The following is a 23,723-nucleotide window of genomic DNA, read 5'->3' on the forward strand; positions in this document are numbered from 1 at the left end:
GAAAGGGGCTTATGTCTTTTGAATGAGCAAGATGTCGATGTGTGTATCACCACAGTGCTCTGTTGTTTGGCTCTCAGGGACGGTCAAGGCCGCTGTGTCTGAGTCGGTCAGTGTTTTGAGAATCGAAGAGACTGCCTTATCAGTAGCTTCAGTCATTTCAATTATTATTTTTATTTTTTTTCTCCATTTCTGTGATAAGTTGTAGCGCCTGGCTGTCTGTGCTACCACTGCCCACAGCTGATAAAGACACCGAGCCGCGCTCTCTCTCTGTCTCTGGTCAGTGCCGTGGAGGATGAGGGAATGATGGAATCCTGTTCTGATCTTAACAGCTCGTGGAGCTTGTGTGGACATGCTGGATGAACACAGTCTGACTGCAGATATTGTGCTTGATAAGTGAGAGTGGGATTAGACAACTGAGTGTGTGTGTGTTTATGGGGGATGGTCTTAGAATACATGTGTGTGTGATGCTGTTAGAATACTTTTGTGTGTGTGTGTGTGTGTGTGTGTGTGTGTGTGTGTGTGTGTGTGTGTGTGTGTGTGTGTGTGTGTGTGTGTGTGTGTGTGTGTGTGTGTGTGTGTGTGTGTGTGTGTGTTTATGGGGGATGGTGTGTGAGGAATACATCTCTGGTTCTCAAATGGTTTTGCTTCAGGACTCAGATTTCACATATTGGACATGAAGTAATGACTCAACCACAGTACTAAAATTGTTTATTGTACAATGGTACAAAAATGTCTTTAAAAAAGGGATATTACTGCAAATTGCATAGACCCAACAATATGCAAAAGTAGTAATAGGACAAAATTTACCATTTTAAAATTGCATTAATAGCAGCAGAATTGTGAAATTCAATGTTTTCATGCCGGGCTGTAACTATGATTATGTTGATAATAAGTCTGTTTATTGTTTCTTTAATTAATCAGGTTTTTTTTTTATTTCTGGCTTTATAAAAGCATGATATTTTACATCCTAATATTAGGAAAGATGTGCTCACTCAGTGAATTCTTTGAAGACTTGTTTGCTGTTGGAACAGGCTGAATTTCTAACATTTAGAGATAAGAATGCAACCATTTAATGCAAGTTATGCGCTGGTGAAATTGACCTCTGAAAGACATTAAACAGCAGAAGTAATCATCAGAGCACCGGACAGGACAGCCCACATGAAACTCTTGTGCTTTGTCAAAGGTTTTTTTATAATGTTATGGTGGGGTTTTCAGGACTGTAGAAGATTTTAATAATTAATAATGGAATTCATTGTTTATTATTTTAATGCTCTTGACAGCCAATAATGCCAAAAACTGTTCAGTAGAACAGTAAAGATGTTTTTAGCTGAAACCGGGATCCTTGGTGATTCGTATAATGCCAGTCAATGGCAACCGTTACTTTGAGAGTAAAAAAACAATGTGCTCAGGACCGTTTGCTGAGGCTGTGGATTACAGGTAATAATGTTGTAAATAATGTTCAGTTTTTTGCGCTCGTATGCCGTACGATCTTATGCTTCACATGACCTCAATATACCGTCAGGAGTCATGGGTATTCGTTTTGTTTAGCTAAAAATATTCTTTACTGTTCTTCTGAATAAAAATGACAACTACTGTACATCTTGGATGGCCTGAGGGTGGGTAAATTAACTGCAAATTTTCAATTATGAGTTGTTAAGAGCAAAATAAAGCAAATTAGCTTCAATTGTTTTAATTCAATAGGTTGGTTTCACGTGACGTCGCGTTGCTGCATCGCGAGAGCGCGAAAATTCAGATGAAGGGCAGGAAGTGAAATAGCTGAGGATCTGCCATCATATTTTGTGTAGTTTACGGCTGCTCCAATCGTTCTAATCAAGAAAAAGGAAAGGGTTTTTATAGAGTAAAAGGGAGTTTATAAGATTGTCATTCATAAAGGTGAGAAATGTAAAAAGCTCACAGAACAACGCCGTATAAAGTGTTTTTTTTTACGTAACGTTACGTCTGCGGTTTGGGAGGAGCAGAGTCGGTTAATGCCGTGTCTGCAGCGACGGTATGTTAGCTAGCCAACGTGTTTTTTTGTGTCTGTGTTTATATAGCATTAGGTTGTCGTTCAGGGGATCAGTGGGAATGGGATATTAAATGATCAAGGTAAATTAGACTCAATACGGACTCTCCGCAACGGAAGTATTCTCCATGTTTACTTCCTCCCCTCCATCTGAAATCGCCCCGCCTTCCCGCGTCATCATAATCGTCATCATAATCACGTGACTGAAACCCAGCTATTCACTTGTTTGTTTATTTATATATTTGTTTATTTACTTGTCTTTAAAATTGGCTTTATTTATTTATTTCCTAGTGTTTCAAAATAGCTTCAATTATTTTAATTGAAATCTCTTATTTATTTATTCACTCACTCACTAGTCTTTCAGATTAGCTCCTATTTTTTTTTTCTTTTCTTTTTTTTTCTGTTCTTTAAGCCTGGATCTAAATTTTACATGCATCATGAAATCATTTAGTCAAGGTTTAGTTAACAGAAATAAGAAAAACATCTTTCCATGTCCTGATGAGGATGTTCATATGAAAGCGTATGAAAATTGATATGATGTTGTAATGGAGTCTGATTAGGAGTCAATGCGTCGTGGGATTTCTGCCCTCTAAAAGCGTCTTGTCCTCGAGGGCTGGTTAACCCTATAACACTAGGGTTGTAATGTGACCAAATACCTCTTAATGTTCACAAAGCCAGGAATAGTTTTTGCTGTCCTCAGCTCTTTATTGGGAGACTATCTGCAGTGGAGGTCACATCATTTGCCGTGAGATAAAGTTATAGCTTTCTCAGACCTCCCTGATGTTCTAACTATACTCCTTTTTGCGGCTATTTTATCAGGAGTTTTTATTAGAATGTGGAGCTTTTTCTGCAGGGAAAAAAACACTTTCCGAGTTCCCAAGGCCACAGAAGGATGAGTCTAGAGGAGAACGCATCTCTCTGTGAGTCTCACACGGACGGCGTCCCTGGACGGAAAGCAGACTCCAGAGTTTTATCAAAGATTTAAAAAAGCAGACATTAACGTTGACTAACTTCACGGCTACTGCTGTTTATTAACAGAAAAAGGTCAGAGAAACAGCAGATCTGAAGGTGATCTGTGCCGAGGACAGAAGTATGAATTTCCACGCCAGAAGAGTCACATTGCCCGCTATCACGCCTCTCTGCCTGCAGAAAAGGGTATGACCATTTATTATTTATGTGTTTTTTACAGAAACATTACATTATTTGGTAATGCAAGAGGTTTAATCGTTATTTGAACAATAAAATTCTGTAATTCCTCAGTGGAGTGACTGCACACAAAACCTTCGGTCATAATTTCTCATTGTGTATTAGTAGGCAAACACTTACAGTGAAAAGTTTGTAAACTTTTGACAGAATTTTTTCAAAAGTTTCTCATTTTGATCAAAAGTAAATTAAATGTAAATAGGGATATATATATATATATATATATTTATATGGTAAATTAGATATGGTAAATTATATATAATTGCAAATATATAATACAAATAAATATATAACAGCAATTTTTTAATATAATATAATATAAAATATATAATATAATATATTAAATATAAATATATAATAAAAAATTTTTTGGGCTAGATTCCAGTTTTAAACTATCTGCATATATATATATATATATATATATATATATATATATATATATATATATATATATGGTTGATCCAGATAGTTTTTAGCTAGAATCTAGCCCAAAACAAATTGCTTTAAACTATCTGGATCAACCCTATATATATATATATATATATATATATATATATCTTTCCATATGTTTTATTTACGAGTTATTATTACTTTCCTATTGTTATAAGTTGTGGAAAATAATCATAATAAAGAATAAGCAGGTGTGTCCAAACGTATGTTCCCCTGCTAATTCTTTGAACCGTTCATACTTGGTTTTTGACGAATTTCAAAACACTGATGCTAATGGAAAAAACAACAACTTTGTATCCCAAACCATTTGTAATAAAGTTGCATTTATTTGAAAAGATGTTGCTGTCTATCATAGTTTCAGTGTTGCAACATTCCCTGGCAAACCACTGTTGGAAGTGGATCCAGTTCATTGCAGATAATAGCTTGTTTTATATGAACACAGAGCATTTCTCTCTCTTTTTTTCAGTTTTTTTTTTTTCATTTGGAATATAGAGCATGGCTTTAAACACCTGTAAATGTCACTGGCAGGGAATTCTGATCTCCTCATGGTTGTTGTCATCACCGTATCCGTTGCCAAAAGACACACTCTCGGCATGAGTTAAACAATGGCCTGACTGTAGTGTGCTGCTGAAAATACTGCGAATCTGACAGCTTGCGGAAGTGCTGGAAGTGCTCTCGGAAAAGCCACGGTGATAAAATGACATTTGTGCGAGAGCCGAGGAAAGGTCAAGCACAATGCTGGAGGTTTTTTAACATGTGAGCGGCTCTCTGCAGATCTTCATATGCATGATTGTAGATGGGAATAGTTTGGCTGTTCACATGATTCCTGTCAAGTATATGACTTGCAAGAGTGAGTGATTTCATTAGTATTCATAGGTATGCAGGTACGTAAATGTACTTCTAGCACAAATAAAAGGGTTTACATTTTAACCTCTCAAAATGTTTTAGCACCTAAAGGGTTTATGTTTTAGTTCCTGTCAAAACGTTGATGTTGTATAATTCAGTGCCTTTTAAACATGCCAACTGCACACTTTACTAAAGACCTTCAACTTTTACTGTATGGCTGTGTACGGACACTTTACACAGTGACTTTCAGTTGCTTTTTAAAAAAAAAAAATTATTTTTATTCTAACATTCTGTCTTTGAAACACTTTCTAAATGACATTGCCACGCAGTTCGGAAAAGTATGGAATTTGATTTGAGGAATTTCCAGGTCTGGAAAAGTATGGAAAAAAGAAAGCAGAAAAACTTTCATTTCCAGACTATTGCCCCTATTTAGTTTTCTATAATAGGAAAGCTGTTTGGTGATTCTTTACTGATTGTCAAACTCGACTGAATGATTTCAAGATGCACTTTTTCATTATGCAAAAATGCAGGTTATAAGTGTTTTAGGTTTCTTCTCATGATATTCTTTGCACCATATTACAGAGCCTCTAAAACAACCTTTGCAAAAATAAAAAAATATGCAGACCGTGCACGAGAAACCTTTATACTTAGCATTTAGGACAATGAAAATGAGCCACCTATTGTGCCATCAGCCCATTTCATGTCATGGTTTCTCCGCCACCACAGAGGATGCGTTTAATTGGACATTAGGCCTTGATATTAGAGCAAATAGATATCTATTAATTCATGTGCATCCTTTTTTTTCATATAGTAAGATGGCAATGAAGCACAAGGAAATGTTTTATATAAAACTAGAAACTATAATGCGTAAGCACTCAAAAAAATCCTGTGCGCATGTGAATAGTTTCTCAAGGGCATGAAAAAGTTTGCTCTTGTGCATGCAAAAGTCTGTATATTTGTATTAATTAATTAGTTTTTATTTTAGGGGCTCTATATGTTGTCACTTTGTGAAAATCAATAAACTAAACCCTGTGAAAATAAAAAAATATGTACAGATGACTGTACTATATACCAAATATGAAGGTGTATTTAATGTTGTATGAACCATGGGATTTTGAAATGGAAAATATGTAGGAACTCTGTGCAACTCATTTGCATAAACTCTGCTCAACTTCTCACATTTCCAAAGGTCGCTGTCACTCATGTTGCCTAAATAGCAAACACTCATTGAAAGACTTCTTCTGCTGTTCAGCAGTGCTGACCTCACTGAACTCAGATGCCCTTCATGGTTCTATTTATTTATTCATTTTATTTTATTGTTTATTTAATAATTATTTAAGTTAATAAATAGTTTAAGACTTTTAAATTAGCTCCATTTATTTATTTATTTGTATTTATTAACTAATCTTTAAAATTAGCTTCAATAGTTATGATTTGATTCTATTTATTTATTCATTCATTTATTTAATCATTCATTCACTAAACTTTCAAATTAGCTTCAATAGTTTTGATTTGATTCTCTTAATTTTTTTATTCACTAATCTTTCAAAATACAGTAGCTAGTTTTATAATGTTATTCTATTTATTTATTTATTTATTTATTCATTATTCAAATTAGCTTCAACAGTTTTAATTTGATTTGATTTTTATTTATTTGTTTTAGCTTTTTAATTAATCAAAGGCACTTTGTTCTGGTTGAGTTGGGGAGAGATTAAAAATATAAAAAGTTTTGTCTCTTTACAAATAGTTCTTGATATTTATATTTATTAATACAAAGAGAGAGAAAATAAATGACTTCTGGTAGCTTTGTCACTGCAATCCACTGTCAATAACAACACACCTTGTTGCGTACTGTGTGTGCATTGAACAATTAATCATAAATAAGGCAAGCAGAATACTATTTTTTTTTTCAAAACTTTGCTTTTGTCAAATATATTGAGTATTTTGAAGTGACTTTATATGCAATATTACAAGTATGCATGCATGCATGGGTAATGACAGCATTGCTTTTTAAAAGCACTTATCACACTTATCTGTAGATGCATCAGAAATGTAAAAGACTAGTAAATGTGTGAATTGACTGATAGAAACGAGATAAAGCAGCATGGATGGATGGATGGATGGATGATGGATGGAAGGAACGCAGTAGATGTGAAACTCATGATAGCACTGCAGCTGCAGGACAGCAGTTCAAGGTTCATTCAGGCTGATGATCTGCTCTTTATGTTCCCGTCCTTGAGCCAGCGAGTCTCATGCTGTCTTTAGTCGTGTCACAATATTTATGAGTTGAGCACACATGAACCACCTCAGAATCTAGAATTACTAGTGAGAATCCCAGACTTACCAGGATAGGTTGGGTCAATGAAAAATCATGGCGAAAACAAATTTGTATGTGTGAATTTTGACAATACTTTATTTAAAAAATGTGTCTTGTATTGTTGATAAAAATATAGCATTGTGCTGGGTTTTTTTATTCCAACAAAAAGCATATGCTAAATACATGCAGTATTTTGTTTTATGAAAAACTAGAACCGTTTTTCACAAGGAGACTTGAGTGTTTCATTGAAGTACTGTACATCTCACATGTTTCTTCTAAAATTCCCCACAATTAAAAATGGACACAAATGAGTCAGTTGATTGGAGACTATTGTGGAAAGCATAACTAAAAAAAAAATTTTTGTGAGAGTTTGATGAGAAATGTTTGAGGTCTTATTGAGATCTATTGCAGACTTTGGTATCTTGCTAAAACTAAGCACAATTTGAGACTGTGAGATGATCGCTTGTAAAAGGAGACACAAAGATTACATCTGAGAAACAGGAGACTTTAGCAAAGGCTCCATTTAAACTACATTTAATCGTGTTGCCGTCTAGCAGAAACAATTGAGATAGTATAGAGGAAGTGAGATAGTGTGTGCCTCACACTGTGCCCCAACTTGCATTTTCTCCTTAAAGATTTTTTAACTCGGAAACACTAACCTCCACATCGACTTTATTTTTAATTAATCCAAACGAATGCTTGCCAAGAGTTTATTGTGGATGTTAGTCTCACATGGTGGTTTTAAATTATTTTATCTGTTCACTAAAGGTTAATAGAAACCTTTTACCTGTCATTCCTAAATTGCATTCGAAAATCTGACAAATCTTTACATTAAAAAAATCTTTGTAAAGTCTCAATGTTATGCTTGGATTTACACTGAATAAATGCAGACCTCTTTAAAGCAAATCAAACAGTGGTCTGAATACAATTCACTTTAAAGTCAAAAATTAGTTACTCAATTGACAAGTTGATTCAGAATGCATTTTTGCATTCTACAGTGCTGCTTTTCCATTGTTTTTCATGATTGACATTTTGTCGTGTCTAGCACGAGTCTCAAAAACTTGCATTTCCGCCTTTCCATTGCCCTGCAAACAATGTCAAATCTGCTGCAAACATTTTTTCACATTGATTTTAGAGTCGACAAATGAAAACTCACCTTATCTTTTTTTTAAATGCATAATGTAGATCTTATGGTAAACAATTCATCCGTGCATATGTTGCATTTTTAGAAAAAAACAACAAATTAATTTTGACCTTGTAATGGTTCAACAGAATGTCATAACTGGACCTTCATGTGAAGGTGACTTCTGTCTGGTGATGCAGGATCTGCTTCCACTTTTAAAGTGGTCATGACATGGATTTTTAATATGTTCCGTGTGGTTTAATTACAATTTTAATAAATTTTTTTGCACAAAAAAAACGTAGATATGCGATATATATGTAAGGGATATTGACATCCTGCCGGTGGTTCTCTCAAAATAACCCCCGACAGGTCTTGATCAGCCTAAACAGGGTTATTTTGAGAGAACCACCGGCTGGATGTACATTATCCCGCTTATTACACGGCTACTTGCCACATAAGTAAATAATTAGACACAAAATATTGATCTGAGTTGAAATATTTTATTATGTCTTTAAACGCAAAGCTTCCGCGGAGAGAGCAGCGCGACAAGTTCAAACTAAACGGACATTTAAGAGATACGGTAGTCATTCATATCACTTATTACACAGCATTTCGCCACATAGATAATTATGGGGATAAGACATATTGATTTCCGATTAAACTGTTTAAAAATTGTATCTGTTTGTATCTCATAATCCAACAGTGTACAAAACAATAGTCACAAAATGGCAGCAGCTGCGTATGAAACGAGAGAGCGAGTCCACGATACTGGATAGCATAATTAAATAACTATACACAAAATGTTAATTCAACTGAATTGTAATATTTTATTAGCTCACGAAACGCAAAACTTCCACGAAAAAAAAACCTTCCTAGCTGGCGTATAGCACTGCTGACTTCAGTGACCCGGATGAGCCTGCGTTATCTGTTTTGAGCGGTTGTTATCTGGGAATAACTTACCGCTAGATGTCGCTATTGACCAATCAGAATCAAGTATTCCACAGAGCCATGTAATGAATTTATATATAAAACGATTATTTTCAAACCCTCATTCTGATCCTCTGTCTGAATTTATCAATTTTTAATGGGAGTAAACAGCCACAATTATGCTAGTGCATAAGAAATGGTATCAATGCCCCCTTGCTATTGCACACGAGTGTGTTATAAAAAACATCCATATAAAACAGTCATTTACAGACAAAGCATTATGAAATAATTTACTTACAGTTTATGATGTAGCTGCTGTGAGATTAAATACAGTCGGCTGCTTCATCTTTCAACAAAGGTTTCTTTGCAAACTCTCCATTACACTGTGCCTCAATTACAGAACAAAATGCTCCTAACAAACATAAAATCCTTAGACATAATCCAGGATGCATTTAAAAATAAACCATCTTTTTTCTGATGCTGGGATCCTTCTGAAGTCTGTACAGAGATGCCAACACTCTTTCACTCTTCCTTTTTTCCTGTTGTCAGAAACTGAACGCACATCTGTATACTGTATCCAGTGTAGACAGCGTCTGTGATTATAATGGCTTTTATTTGCTTTTGACGTGACGCTCACATCCAGTGTTGGCAAATGTCAGCCGCTAAGCGACTGAATGCCAGTGTGAGGTGTCTATGGTGTGAGGATGTATAACTATTCGTCAATATCTGACTCTGGAGGCGAGCATATGCAAATATATTTGCCTGTGTGATATCACATTCCCACAATATTCAAAAGAGACGTTTTTGGAGCTTGATTAAATGCTGTAAATGCTTTATTTATAATGAGGAAGACCAATTTATAAAACCAAGTCCCACCCCCTACATTTATTTCTTTTTTAATAATCTATCAATCTTTGAAATGCATCACAATATGGGAGAAAAGATCTGACGCTGCTTTCGTTTAATTGCAACTTTAAGTCAAGTCACATTTATTTCTATAGCACTTTATACAACACAGATTGTTTCAAAGCAGCTTCACATTAATACACAGGAAAATAACAGAATCTATGATGCCAACTTTTTCAAATAATGAGACAAATTCAAAATCTGCTGTAAAGCAGCTGTAGCAAGACAGTAGTGTCATTATTCAGCCTAAATCAGTTCGGTGTTGATTCAGTTTAGTGTTTATGTAAAGTTCATCAATTATGAAACAAGTTTAGTTCAGTTATTATAAGGAGCTCTACAGACAGCAATAGTGTAGTTTTTCAGCTCAAGTCAATTCAATGTTGATTCAGTTCAGTTAATAACACTGATTCAATAGCAGTTTTGAAATTCATCAGTTATTAAAACAGTCGATTCAGATTTAAACGTTTTATTTCTCTGGTGTGACTTGTTTATAATGCCAGGTTCACTTTATCACACATGTGCCTAATATTATTGTGAATATTATAATCAATTCAATATTGAGACGGTATTGAGATCTTAGCCCACTTTTTTATTGGACAGGAACAGTATGAATGCCAAGGAGTTCACTTTTTATTACACTTTAAATAGTTTCTTTTCGAACATCCAGCATATATATGGTCGCTTCCCGATGAAACTCACGTATGTCCAAAACGGCTACTTTTCAGGAAGTGAAAAAAACACCGTAATTTTAAAAGCAGTTGAACGTAGCGTTGCATACTTGGTACGACATCTTTAAATGTAACCATATTCTTGCCAGTGTAATGATATAATCCACATCTGACCAAAATCGAGTTTAAATGGACATACGTGCATATTTTGAAGTAACGGTGGTCGATGCGCGTTCTTCCGATCACTAATTAGAATGACCAAGTCGCGTTTCATATTGACAGATGAATAGGCTACGCTCAGTTTATTAAATACCCTACGTCTCAGTTTATTAAATATGCTCAGTTTATTAAATACCCTACGTCTCAGTTTATTAAATACGCTCAGTTTATTAAATAGCCTACGTCTCAGTTTATTACGCTCAGTTTATTAAATGTCTCTTGCAAACTATGAAGGGACAATGAATCAATACACTGACATGGCAATGCTAGACTGATATTTTGTTTGCACAGTCCTACCGTAATTTTGTGAATATATAATAAACTTGTGAACAGTTGTCAAAAACAAACGTTTGCTGATACTTTACCTCACAGTTTTATTCGGCTATCCAATGCTGAGCTTCCAGAGACGCTTAAGATGAAACTTCACGAGACCGGCGAGATGCCTCCACAGGGTGGGAGATACGTGGCGTGATTGACAGCTTTGACACCAAATGGATATACGTGAAAATCAGATGACATGATTTCACAACTTTTCATTGGTCATTTAGATAATGTGAAGCATACTGTATACGGAAATGAACCTGGACATTCTATCCGTCGAAAAATCTCAAAATCGGAAAAATGGACAAACGCGGTTTTCATCGGACAGCGACGATATGTACATATATATATATACACACATATATATATATATATATATATAACATTTCCTCTTGTAGGGTGCTGTAGACACTCTTAACTTTACCGTCTATTACTCATTTACCTTTAAGGACTGTTTATATTTACTCTGATAAGGAGCAGCAAGAACCCTGCTCGTTTTATTACCTTGGGACTTTAACAGGTTAGGTCTGGTAAATGCTTGTCAGAGAGATTTATAGAGCCAGTCCTCGAGAGGGGTTTTCCTCCTCCTCTGTCTTTTTTTGTGTGTGTGTCTTGTAGGTCTCTCTTACTGATTAAATAGTGGATCGTTTACCTCATTTGGAGATGATGTCACTGTGGAAGGCTGTGATTGGCTGAAAGGGTTGCTAGCCACGCCCCTGCTGGGGAGCATTGACCTCCTTTTCCTCTCTGAAAGAGGACTGACGTGTCCTCCCTCGTTCCTACCAATCTGCCTTTCACACACTCTCTCTCGCTCTCAACCCCCATCCATATACCTTACAGGGTCCTTCCTGTTCTGCAGGACCTTTACTCTGTGACTTTGAAGAAATTAATATGTTTGACTTAAGAAACTATTTTAATAAAATATATTAGACTTCCAACAAATATGATCTGGTCAAGCTCAGACACTTGAGCTTTATGACTTATGACAAAAGTTAGTCATTTGTTTCATTCATCATTAATGCCCTTTTCAGCTGACATACTACATTTTCTCTAACTTAATCTCCTGTTTTACTCAGAATTATAAGTCAATTATAAGTCATGTTTTTCAAACAGTGTAATTTTAAAGTCCACATTAAAAATGAAAACTCACCATAACTATTTTCTTAGGCCCTGTTTACACCTGGTTTTAAGATGCGTATGGTCGATCAGATCACAAGTAGATGAGGGAGACACATTCCCGTTTACACCTGGTGTTTAAATCCGTCTCTTTTGTCTACTTTCAAACACTTCTATCTTGATTTCTTTGAGGGAAGGGTTTATGTGTGGGTAAATGTATGGGCTTTTTCAGATCTTTCGATCTAATGGACAAAATAACTCGCTCAATATACATATGAACACGACCAGAGACACGGGAAAACATACGGAGAGCCTCAGCTTTAGTTTCTCTGACAGCCGAAAGATCATGAACGCTGTGAGTGTGTGTTAGAAATCAGGAATGGTGAGAGAATGTTGTGCTTGGTGCGTTTTTCATCTTCAAACCAAACTTGGGTCTCCAGCCGACAAAGTTTAAATCCCGTCTGGCTAGCGCGCTTCCCATAATGTTTACGCATTAGATCAGTAGACGGAGAGTAGATGGTCTTTTGTGGCTGTTTGAACACATTCGACCATATGAGCATTTAAGCTACGAAAACAATCTGGTAGAATGCGTTTTTCGACTACCTCTGGAAGTGGTTGAAAGTGGACAAGCTCAAAACCTTTTAGACCCTGTTTACTTGCTTCCTTCACTTGTGAGCCGATCGCCCAAAATGCATTTTAATACCAGGTGTAAATTTGTCCATGCTGTTTTTTTCCCATCAGAATGATGTAATTTCCTGGATGATGATGTCATTCAGGAACTGACATCAATAGCTATGTTTCCATCACCCTGTTTTTATGTGCATTTTGTAGTATCGCGTCAGAAACGAGAGATGGAAACGGCAAATTTCGCGGAAAAAATCCCTTAATCCGCAAAAGTTTTTACGTTCGCTTGAGCTGGTATTTGGCTTGTGCGAAAAAGAGTTAATGCAAATAATGTGTGATAGAAACGCATTCAGACATAGCGCACATTAAATCCATGTGACTGATTGGCCGTTTCCTCATGATGGGAATTCCAGCTCTTTTTAGGGAACCGAACCGGATAATTTGGCTCAGCTCAATATAGATTTGCGTGTGTTACTCATCTTGTTTTCTGACCCGATATTAAGGATGATCTTTTCGCCACACTGCTCGACCACACACACTGCATGCAGTGACTGAATATGATGTTAATGTGTAATTCAAAATATGGATAAATACTATAATACTGTATAAATAACATTAAAATAAACTACACAGCAGTGGGGAAGATATTTCTTTAACAGCAATGAGATATAATGACAACATTTAATTTTTTGAACGAACTGTACCTTTAATATTATGATTAAATAGAACAAACAAATATGATTTCATGAAATAAATGAAGAAGACATGGAAATGTACTGCATAGCAGAAGTGAGTCACTTTCTCGCTGTCTCTCGCCCTTCACCCACCCTGTGCAACTTCAGTCCGGGTTGACCCGTCAGGTCTCGCATTTAACCAGCAGTTTTCTAATTGCTGGCTGGGATTTATGCAGAGGGCAGGGGCCTGTCAAGATAGTGTGAATAGGAAGGTGGGGCAAATCTTGTGACTTTTCTGCCCCCCCTCCCCCTCCGGTGTGTGTACGCGGGGGGCAGCCGGCGCGGGACTCACCCCCGCTGGATAAACGGTGGCAGGTGATTGGACAGAGCCATGGTGACATGCATCAGCGGAGCTCTCTCTAATTACCTCATTTGAGCTCGGCTGCGGAGAGAGAGGAAGCTCGCTGATCCCCGGCTGATACTTGCGTTTATGTTCACTCAACTCTTGAGAAATGCTGTGCGCAGAGCCCTACATAAGCTGCCGAGCTTGTCCCAAATCTCAGCCCTGCCTGGCGCCCAGCACAGGGGTAAGTTGCACTGAAATACCAATTTATTTGGGGGGGTTTTCGTGTATATGCATGTGTGAAATCGATGCGAGAGGTTTGAAATGCTGCTCTGTTTCTCTGTGGGATCATTGGAAAGCAATTCCTCAAAACTCTAACAGCTCTAAAAGGAATTATATTGGGTTCTTCAGCGCATCATATGAGGCGTAGCAGGGAACTCCAGCGCTCATGAAAGGGAACATTCATGACTTCTCCTGCAGCACAGGCTGTCTGAACTTTGAATGAACGGGTTGTTGCGTGCTGTATATAGGGCATGAAGTGAAATTTAGTTCAGAATGTCCTTGTGGGATAGTAAAGGATTGTGTGTATCCAATGGTCATCACTAGAAAGGTGCAATGGCAGGAGCTTGTTGCAGTGTGACAGATTAAGTCGTTTTTTTAAACTCTTCCTTTACATGGAAAAACTGTGAATCCATGATTGTGTTCAGAATAGCATGCTTGCGTTCTGCTCTTACTATTGCTGTACTGTGCATAGTATGTGAATTTTCTGATTTGTTAAAAGGTTCAGTTTACTGCAGAGCTTATGTGGTGTACTGTATCCCACAATGCAATGCGCTGGACTTGACCTTCCATTTTCAGGATGATGAATGAACTGGAAAATATATCTGCATCTCTTTCCTGTTAAAAAATGTAAAAGAATTATTGCACACCCATATGGATTAAAATGCTAAATGAATAGTTTTAAGTCCATGTGGCCATATTAAAATGATTTTTGAAGGATCATGTGACACTGAAGACTGGAGTTATGACGATGAAAATTCAGCTTAATAATAATTTTTCAGAATATTACTGTTTTTTCTGTATTTTTGATCAAATAAATGCAACCTTGGAGAGCAGAAGAGACTTCTTTCAAAAATATTTGTAAAAACTTTTGAACTGCGGTGTAATTTGTTCATTCATTTTTAAACAGTCCATACTGTGTGCTATTTAGTAAGCAGTAAGCTAGTATTCCATTCTGAATAGTCAAAACCTCTTTCTGTTGTCATTGGTTGCAGGTAATCAAAGTGTACAGTGAAGACAACACCAGCCGAGCGGTGGAGGTGCCCAGTGACATCACTGCCCGGGACATCTGCCAGCTGTTCATCCTGAAGAACCACTGCATCGATGATCACAGCTGGACCCTGTTCGAGCAGATCCCACATCTGAGTATCGGTAAGCTGCTCTTTTCTGAGTCAACAAGCATTTGAACAATAACAAAAACGTAAGCAAAAAAAGTGCAATAAATGGATGAACTGAATACTTTGGTGTGTTGTTTGTCATCGAATGTATTGCAGTTCAAATAAAGGGTATAGAAAAACCTTTCATCATCATTTTAAACTGATTATTATTAGAAGGATGTGCATTCTGATTCTAGAGAAGAGGTATCATAAAAGTCCATATGCATTATTTGCTATAAGTTTTCTGAAGTATTTTATTCACTCAAAATCTTGATATCCACTCTAGTGTTATTTTAGCATGATTTATATATTATCATAGTATTTAATAAAATAAATGAATTTGTTATGTCATTTCGATTAGTGTTTTATTTATATTTTTTATTTATTAAGCTATTTACTGTAGCTTTAATTTATTTTATTTCATTATTAGGTTTAGAAGTACTTTAACTTAAAACGTTTTTTAAGTTTATATATATATATATATATTTTTTTTTTTTTTTTTTTTTTTCATTTAACGAAAACACTGATCTGCCCTAACTTTCCTTTGCGCATTGATGAGAGTTCATGAGAGTAGTATCAATGTCTGATTCGATGTCTGATTCATTCTTTTGAGTTGAATCTTTTGAATGAATGAGTTGATCCAATTCACAAAACTGGTCTGAATGATTCATTCACGAATGTCCGGTTCACACTACACAATATTTTTGTCTGATTCCTTGTCAGATTATGCGATCTTGTTTCCTAAATCTTGCTGTGGTGTGGACGAAAAACATGTCCAACTACACTCTGCTTCTCGAACAATTAGCGCCTGCCGTTTTTGCCGAGAAGGCGTAACTAGCGTCTGACTTTGGGAAACAAGAGCATAAACAAACAATGCCTAATGCTTTTTACCAGTACTCAACGGGTCAATGAAGCACCTCTGCTATCGTTCACCAGCATTTATCATTTTTCCCTCTGTCGTGGTATTCTCTCGAGGAAACATCATAAAGACGGGAGCTCTTCGAATCTTTCCTCCATTACATAATTCCTCCTACAGTAGCAGCACCAATACCACAATCTCTCTTTCGTTTCACCGTGTTTGAAAGCTGTGTACGGAAGAGCTTCTGTGCTCCTATTGGTTGGCTTCACAGGTGGGACGAAACCCATCGTGCTAGTCATGCTGCTTTCTGTCGGGATGTCATTGTTGGTTGTCTTCCACTGTGACACACTATAAAGCGATCGATTCTTGCATTCCCGACGCCAATTGTTGTTTACGAATCACCATGCCCTACGTCAAATGGATCATGCCATAATCAGGGTGATATCATGTAATCTGAACCTGGCATTAGTTCCAGCCTGATGAGAAGTGATTCAGATACAGTAATTAAACACAGGCTTTGCATGCTGGTTTCCAAACTGGTGTGAATGAGCCAGTTAACAGCCTCCGTCTGCTCACATTCAAGCAGGGCGTTCCTCCTCCCGGGGTTAAAGAAGCCACCTACATTATTTATATCTTCTTGGTAACATGTCTCATTGCTGGAGTTTCACACAGGTAGCTGCGCTAGTGGGAACACATGCCAGGATCCCTGTGTGTCGTCTCCATTCAGAACAGCCCAAATTGGGATCTTGATGCATGCTTTTTCCCTAATGAGTGAGACTAGGAAATAATTGATGATTACCAATCATGCACTTTTTTTGAGCTATAAGTTTCCAAAAGATGCCATTTGATTATGCTGTGTTCATTTTAAAATCAGATTTGGTATATTCCTACTTTGATATCTCTGACTTCTGACTATGAAGGGATTTCGTTGGCAGACGCGCGTAAAATGACGTATCGAGAAACACAATGGCTATGTTTCGTCTCTGGCTTGCTTAGTTGGAGACACTTAATATTAAAAAGCATTATTGATCTGACAGTGGTGATGCTGTTTTATGAGAACTGAACTGAGCTGGACGATGACATCATATTTTCCAGAACTGCTTTGTAGATTAAATGAACTACTTTAATAATTGATGATCTTTACAACGGCACGGAATAAGCACTGAACTGACTTCAGCTGAACAACAGTTGCATCATTTTATAAATATTGAGATTATTGAGAGCAGATATACATTAATATACATTAAATATACATTAAAATGCAGAAAATATTAAGCTCCAAATGTAGCATCATCAACATCACGGAGATGACGTAGCTCATTTGGTCATAGCCAATGCAAAGAACATGATTGCATTATAGCAGTGAGGATCTCTGGCTGTTCACTGCAGTAACGCTATGGGAATTAATTAGTATTAGATAACACTAACAGTAGTCTATCTCTTCCAGATGGCTGCTTCTAAACAGATGCTTTCCATTTAGTCATTAAACATGCATTTAGGGTTGCAGGAACTGAATAATATTTAATGATAAAGTGGAATAACAAGCTCCCCCGCACATCATTCTCACTACTATTGAAGGTTGCTTATTATCAAGGCATAATTTTTGAAAAGAGTGTTAATAATTAATCCGTCAAGCTCACGGAGAGGTGGGATGGCAAAACTGAAAGCTGGAAACAAACGAGGGCAGTAAAATCTCATATTATCAAAAGAACTGAACTATTTTGATTGGATAAGCAGAATTCAAAGCGAGTGTGTCATACATGTAATCTAAACTCATCCACCAGAGCATCCACATGAGGGGATTGTAAAATACCAGGTAGAAAAAGTCGTTTTGGACAGTCAGCTTTCTCTTTTCGAGCAGCTCATACATGGAATACCATACCCACAGAACTAAGGAACATCACATCTATCAAATCATTCTCCAAATATATAAAACATTGGTTATTGACAAATCAAATATGCTGCCATAATACAGAATAATGTGTTTGTATTCATCGCTATAGTGGTGTTTCTGTGTGTGCTTCTGTGTTGTTGATGCATTCTAATGTGTGCCTATACACCTCTTTAATGTATTTATTGTATTGTTGTAGTGTTTTAATCATCAACCTGCTATAGGGACTGCAGATGAATATTAGCCTGTATGGCTAAATCTGGCACATTTACATGTTGGACTTTGTACTCATGTTGATGAACGTGCATTTTCCCTTTTAAATAAAGAAATCACAAATACATGTCCTGAAAAGTGAAGCCAAAACATTTCGATGCCCCTGGTGGGTGGCTGGAGTATAGGTCATCGTTCAATCCCGCCCTCTCCATATAATCCAATGGGACGCGAGACAAACTTAAAAATCCAATTACACTTTTTTCCAAAGATTCTGTCATTTTAGGTTGTTCTTATCATACAGATGTATGTTCAAGTGTTCGTTTTCCCAATAAGTTTGGTTTTAGTCAGTTATTTGATGCTATAAAAATGGGGCGTAACATCATGATTGACAGCTGTGCTTGCGATTGAGTCTGTTCTTTAATGCACATAATCTGCTTCAGTGCACATGTAAGGTAATTCATGAGCATGCACTAAACTGACTTTTGTTTTTGATTATCCAGAGAGAACCATAGAAGACCATGAGTCAGTTATGGAGGTTCAGTCTGGCTGGGGCATGGACTCACAATGCTGTCTGTACTTCAGGAAGAATTATGCCAAATACGAGTTCTTCAAGAAGCCTCTTGTAAGTGTGTGTTGTTCTGGTAATTCAGTACAGTATTCCCTAGAATAAGGACGGCAATACCTTTGACCTTGCTGGGACATTTTTTGGTCCCCATGAGGAAAACAGCTTATAAATCTTACTCCGTGATTATACTCAGAGTGATTATCATCAGTGATTATACACTGTTTTCTGAAAATGTAAAAATGCAGAAAGTTTTCTGTGTTGTGTAGGATTGGGGTTAGGGGATAGCAAATACAGTCTGTACAATATAAAATATATCATTATGTCTATGAAAATTCTCCATAAAACATGGAAACCTCAAAAAAACCAACGTGTGTGTGAGTGTGTGTGTGTGTGTGTGTGTGTGTGTGTGTGTGTGTGTGTGTGTGTGTGTGTGTGTGTGTGTGTGTGTGTGTGTGTGTGTGTGTGTGTGTGTGTGTGTGTGTGTGTGTGTGTGTGTGTGTGTGTGTGCTGTCGCCCTGGTAATGTATAATTGATTTGCTGAAGCTTAGCCAAATATCCAGAGTTACCTATTCAAGGTCATTAAAGATTGAAACACTGAGACACACAATAGGGCTTTTTAATTGTACTGGTTAAGAATTCAAGGTAATGCCTGAGTAATCAAGCACAGATCACTAAATCCTGTGATTTTAAAGGTCGAGGATCTTAATGGTGGATTTAACAAATGGGCTTTAAGGGATTTCTTTCATAGCACACATAAAATGTCTCCTGACAGATTGAATATGTGTCTTGAGAAATTGCACTTGTTTATTTGACAGAAACAAACAGTAAACAAAAAACAAAAAAAGTCAGTGGAGAGTTGTTTGCTTACAAATAAAATTCACCTAATTTAATTTTATTAAGTTATTTTTGTGAAGATAATGGAGAATGTTTTTTTTTTCTTTGGGTCATTGCAGGACTTTTTCCCAGAGCACATGGTGTCTATATCGAGTGAAACCAATGGAATCATGAACCACTCACAACTCATACAGGTGATGATCTTCATATTGTTATTATTAAATGTACATAGTCATTTTTTCTTTTTCTTTTCTGCTAGCTAGTTTTCTTGGGTGTTTACACAGGCACATACTGATATATATATATATATATATATATATATATATACACATACACTTTTTATTATTAATTTAATTATTAACATTAATGAAATTAGTTGAATATATATATACACGAGTTGGATAAAGGGTTTGTTTGAGCATGTTGTGTGTGACTTTCCTCCTGCAGACCTTCCTCAGTTCCAGTTCTTGTCCTGAGATTCACGGGTACCTCCACGCCAAAGAGCATGGCAGGAAATCATGGAAGAAGTTCTACTTCGTGTTAAGAAGATCAGGATTGTACTTCTCCAACAAGGGCACATCAAAGGTGTGTTCAGATCCGTCACACACCTGCTCGGCGCTCAGTTTCTGGCTCGCTAAAACTCTCCGTCCTTTGATCTCAATGCCATAAAGTCTGCAGGGATTGGCTTTAATTGTTCACAATACCACTTGCTCTTACTTAATAGATTCCCTTAAAGGTGAGCCGTGCGTCTAGAATGCGTCGTGAGCTGCGAGATTATGCAGAAGTTCAAGAGCTGTTGGTTTGTAGGAGTTCATTCAGGTGCTGTCGTTCTGACTCTTATCTGATGCAGTCTAGATGTGATAGTCAGATCTAACCGTGCAGATTTATGGGGCTTTACACAGTATAACTTGTAGAGCCGGATTTTGTGTAACACTCCTGGTATGCCAAGTGCTGAACCCTTCAAAGTCACACAACAGGTGAGCTGTGTACCTGCACACTACTGTGCCAACCAGCACTACCCTCATTCTTTCTTTTCTTTTTCTTTTTTTTTTACCACAATAGAGCTTTTGTTCAGGATATAAGAGGAACTCGCTGTCCACTTCATGATATCAGGCTGTTTCTGTGGGCACTTTTAGAAAATAAACTCTCATGAAACACTTTCCATACACTCATTGCTTTTTTTAATGCGTCCACCAACAGTGTGCAAGAGTGGACATACTGTAACATGCATCAGAGGAGTTCTGGGAGATCCCAACACATCTCAAATAGCATTTTATGTATCATAAATACACCCAACAAGTTATTTTCAATGCATAATTTGAAAAAATTAGCTTGATTGGAAAAGGAAATGACAAAAAGAAAATGTGTAATTTTACAAAATAATTTTTTTTATTAATATTTTACAAAAATTACATTACATTGTACTGTTACATTAGTACATTGTGTTTAATTTGTCGTTTAATGAGATCTAATATATGTTGTTAGTGGAGAGAATTTTCACGTGAATAAATACATAGATCCGACTATTATCTCCATGTACTTTAATGGTCCAGTGGCAAAACTTTTGCCAAGCGTGTCAGAGGTTCTGGGCTCTAATCCGCACTAGTCTAAGCAGTATAGCTTTTTTTCCTCATCAAAACCAATTGTTTATTAGTGGTTGTACATCAAGCAGGGACACGTTTTTATGTGCATTATGTTATGTGATTTAACCGTAAAGAATAGTCTCTACCGCAACGGATTGAAGCGTGCGACCGTGCGAAGACTGTGCGAGAGTCACAACAGAGCACTTTATCATCGCCACTGATGATAGCAGCAGCAACGAGCACTTTGGTCACTTGATCTCAAAAAGAACACATTTCAGATCGCCTCTTATTTAACAATCGACCCTGGCAAAAAGTGGTGGGGACATGTCCCACCCGTCCCATCCGCTAATTACGCCTATGTGTGTGTGTGTCTGTGTTCCTGGTAAACCCTACATTATGAGGACAAAATGTCTCGACAAGGATGGCAATATTTGACCTTGTGGGACATTTTTTGGCCCCCATGAGAAAAACGGTGTATAAATCATACACAATTTTGTTTGTTTGTTTTTTTGAAAATGTAAAAATGCAGAAAGATATCTGTTATATTGTGTGTGTGTGTGTGTGTGTGTGTGTGTGTGTGTGTGTGTGTGTGTGTGTGTGTGTGTGTGTGTGTGTGTGTGTGTGTGTGTGTGTGTGTGTGTGTGTGTGTGTGTGTGTGTGTGTGTGTGTTTGCTTTTCTTTCTTTGGTGTCTCGCTCTGGCTTTTTCTTTTTCTTTTGACTCGCCTCACTAGCAGTGTTGCTGAGATAAAGCTCCTGTCATTGCAACACATTTCCATGCTATCTCCTGCCATGGATATGCATATTACACCCTCAGTGTTACTGAGCGGGTGAGAAGACAGCTGCCTTAGTCCCGGTTTGAGCTTTCAACATTGATTTAAATTCTGGAAAAGAGTTCAAACGTGTGAAATAACAAATTCAATGAGGTTTAAAGCTGAGAGATATTCTCAAATCCACTTTAGATACTTTTGTATTTTTGATAACCAATTTGAAAGCATGTGGAAGTGTAAATGAGCAGCAGGAGCGCAGCCTTTGAGACAAAGTGAGCTGAATTTCAACAAACCAGTGCAAGAAACACGGCCTGAAAGTGTTCTGAATAAGAATCATGTTTTGATTCCTAACCCCGTGCCACAGGATTCCCGGTGGCTTTCTGAGGAGAGCCCTCCTCATGTGCACAGGTCAACTCTTTTGTCTCTATGTGTCTGTGAACACTCACACATACTCTTCTCTATATAACATTACAAATTCCATGCGTGTCGCTCGTGTCCTGACGGTCTGTGAGATGCCGTTCATATCTCACACGTTTGGATTTATTCTGTGCTAAAGCAGGCTTAATGCTGGAACGAATGAATGTGAACGCACAGACCTCTCACATACGCTCACCCGTTTACTGTATTATGATAGATGACATTTTGAAGTTAATATTCTATATTACAGTTTTAAATAGTTATATGTGTGTGTGTGTGTGTGTGTGTGTGTGTGTGTGTGTGTGTGTGTGTGTGTGTGTGTGTGTGTGTGTGTGTGTGTGTGTGTGTGTGTGTGTGTGTGTGTGTGTGTGTGTGTGTGTGTTACAATAATGTCCGGTCTAGGAAAGTGTATGCTTTTTCTTGTGACCTTTTATTTAATGCATCTTTTTTTGACCCTTCACCATACTTGGAGATTGGCACGGGGCACTTTCTATAAGATCATCTCTCAATGCAAATCATACCAGCTATCAGCCTACATGAAATTACCCCATGCCAATCTCTAGGTATGGTGAAGGGAATGTGATGATGTGGGATATTTTAATTCCAAAGGCCAAGGGAACTTTATCAGGATGCATATTATCCTGGATCCATGAAACAACTGGCCTTTAAAAATAAAAATCTGCCTGGCTCTATGGGAGTTTAACATAGGGGTGTCCTGACTTATGCAACCTGTATTTTAAGGAAGCACATTTATTTATTTATTTGGTGTCCTTAAAGGTTGGATTTTTCCTCATTTTTTAAATTAAGGCATTAAGATCAATTTCCAAAAGATGATATTTTTATTCCTCTTTTTAGTCAACTTTAGCATGGGTGTGTTCACTTATACCATCCACGGTGTGTGTGTGTGTGTGTGCGTGTGTGTGTAAATACACGCGTTCAAATACTGTTTTTATGGAATTCATATTTTTCTTCATCAAGGACACTTTAAATAATATTCTTTATAGTTTATAACAAATAATAGAAAAGATTTCTATTTTAAATAAATGCTGTTATTTTTTTACTTTCTATTCATCAATAATCTCAATAATCTTGAGAAAAATGTAGTTTCGTTTCCACAAAATATGAAGCAGCACAACTGTTTTCAAAATTGATAATAATAATAAATGTTTCTTGAGCAGCAAATCAGCATATTATAATGATTTCTGAAGGATCATGTGACTGAAGACTGGAGTAATTAATTAATAAACTATATTTAAAATGTATTAAAATAGAGAGCAGTTGTTTTAAATTGTAATAATAATTCACAATATAACTTGGTTTACTGTATTTTGATCAAATAAATGCAACCTTGTTGAGATTTTTATTTCACAAAATTTAAACATTGTCTGAAAGTAATG

General features: G+C 36.8%; 1 protein-coding gene across 6 annotated transcripts in view; it reads left to right on the plus strand.

Annotated features, from left to right (window-relative positions):
- The window catches only part of grb14 (growth factor receptor-bound protein 14), an 83,830-nt gene that overhangs the window by 45,943 nt on the left and 14,164 nt on the right, over positions 1 to 23,723 (plus strand). For 3 of the 6 annotated variants that reach the window (XM_077215840.1, XM_077215839.1, XM_077215842.1), the window contains 5 exons: positions 3,062 to 3,178; positions 15,035 to 15,191; positions 18,660 to 18,781; positions 19,678 to 19,752; positions 20,006 to 20,143. In XM_077215840.1, coding sequence (XP_077071955.1) covers positions 3,062 to 3,178; positions 15,035 to 15,191; positions 18,660 to 18,781; positions 19,678 to 19,752; positions 20,006 to 20,143 — 609 coding nt within the window. Of the gene's footprint in view, positions 1 to 2,921; positions 2,944 to 3,061; positions 3,179 to 13,839; positions 14,005 to 15,034; positions 15,192 to 18,659; positions 18,782 to 19,677; positions 19,753 to 20,005; positions 20,144 to 23,723 lie in introns of those variants that run through there. The other 3 variants (XM_077215844.1, XM_077215843.1, XM_077215841.1) reach the window with 3 other exon arrangements.

Source organism: Siphateles boraxobius, unplaced genomic scaffold (assembly GCF_051911475.1).
Source record: "Siphateles boraxobius isolate OS27281-9 unplaced genomic scaffold, OSU_SipBor_1 7, whole genome shotgun sequence".
NCBI lineage: Eukaryota > Metazoa > Chordata > Actinopteri > Cypriniformes > Leuciscidae > Siphateles > Siphateles boraxobius.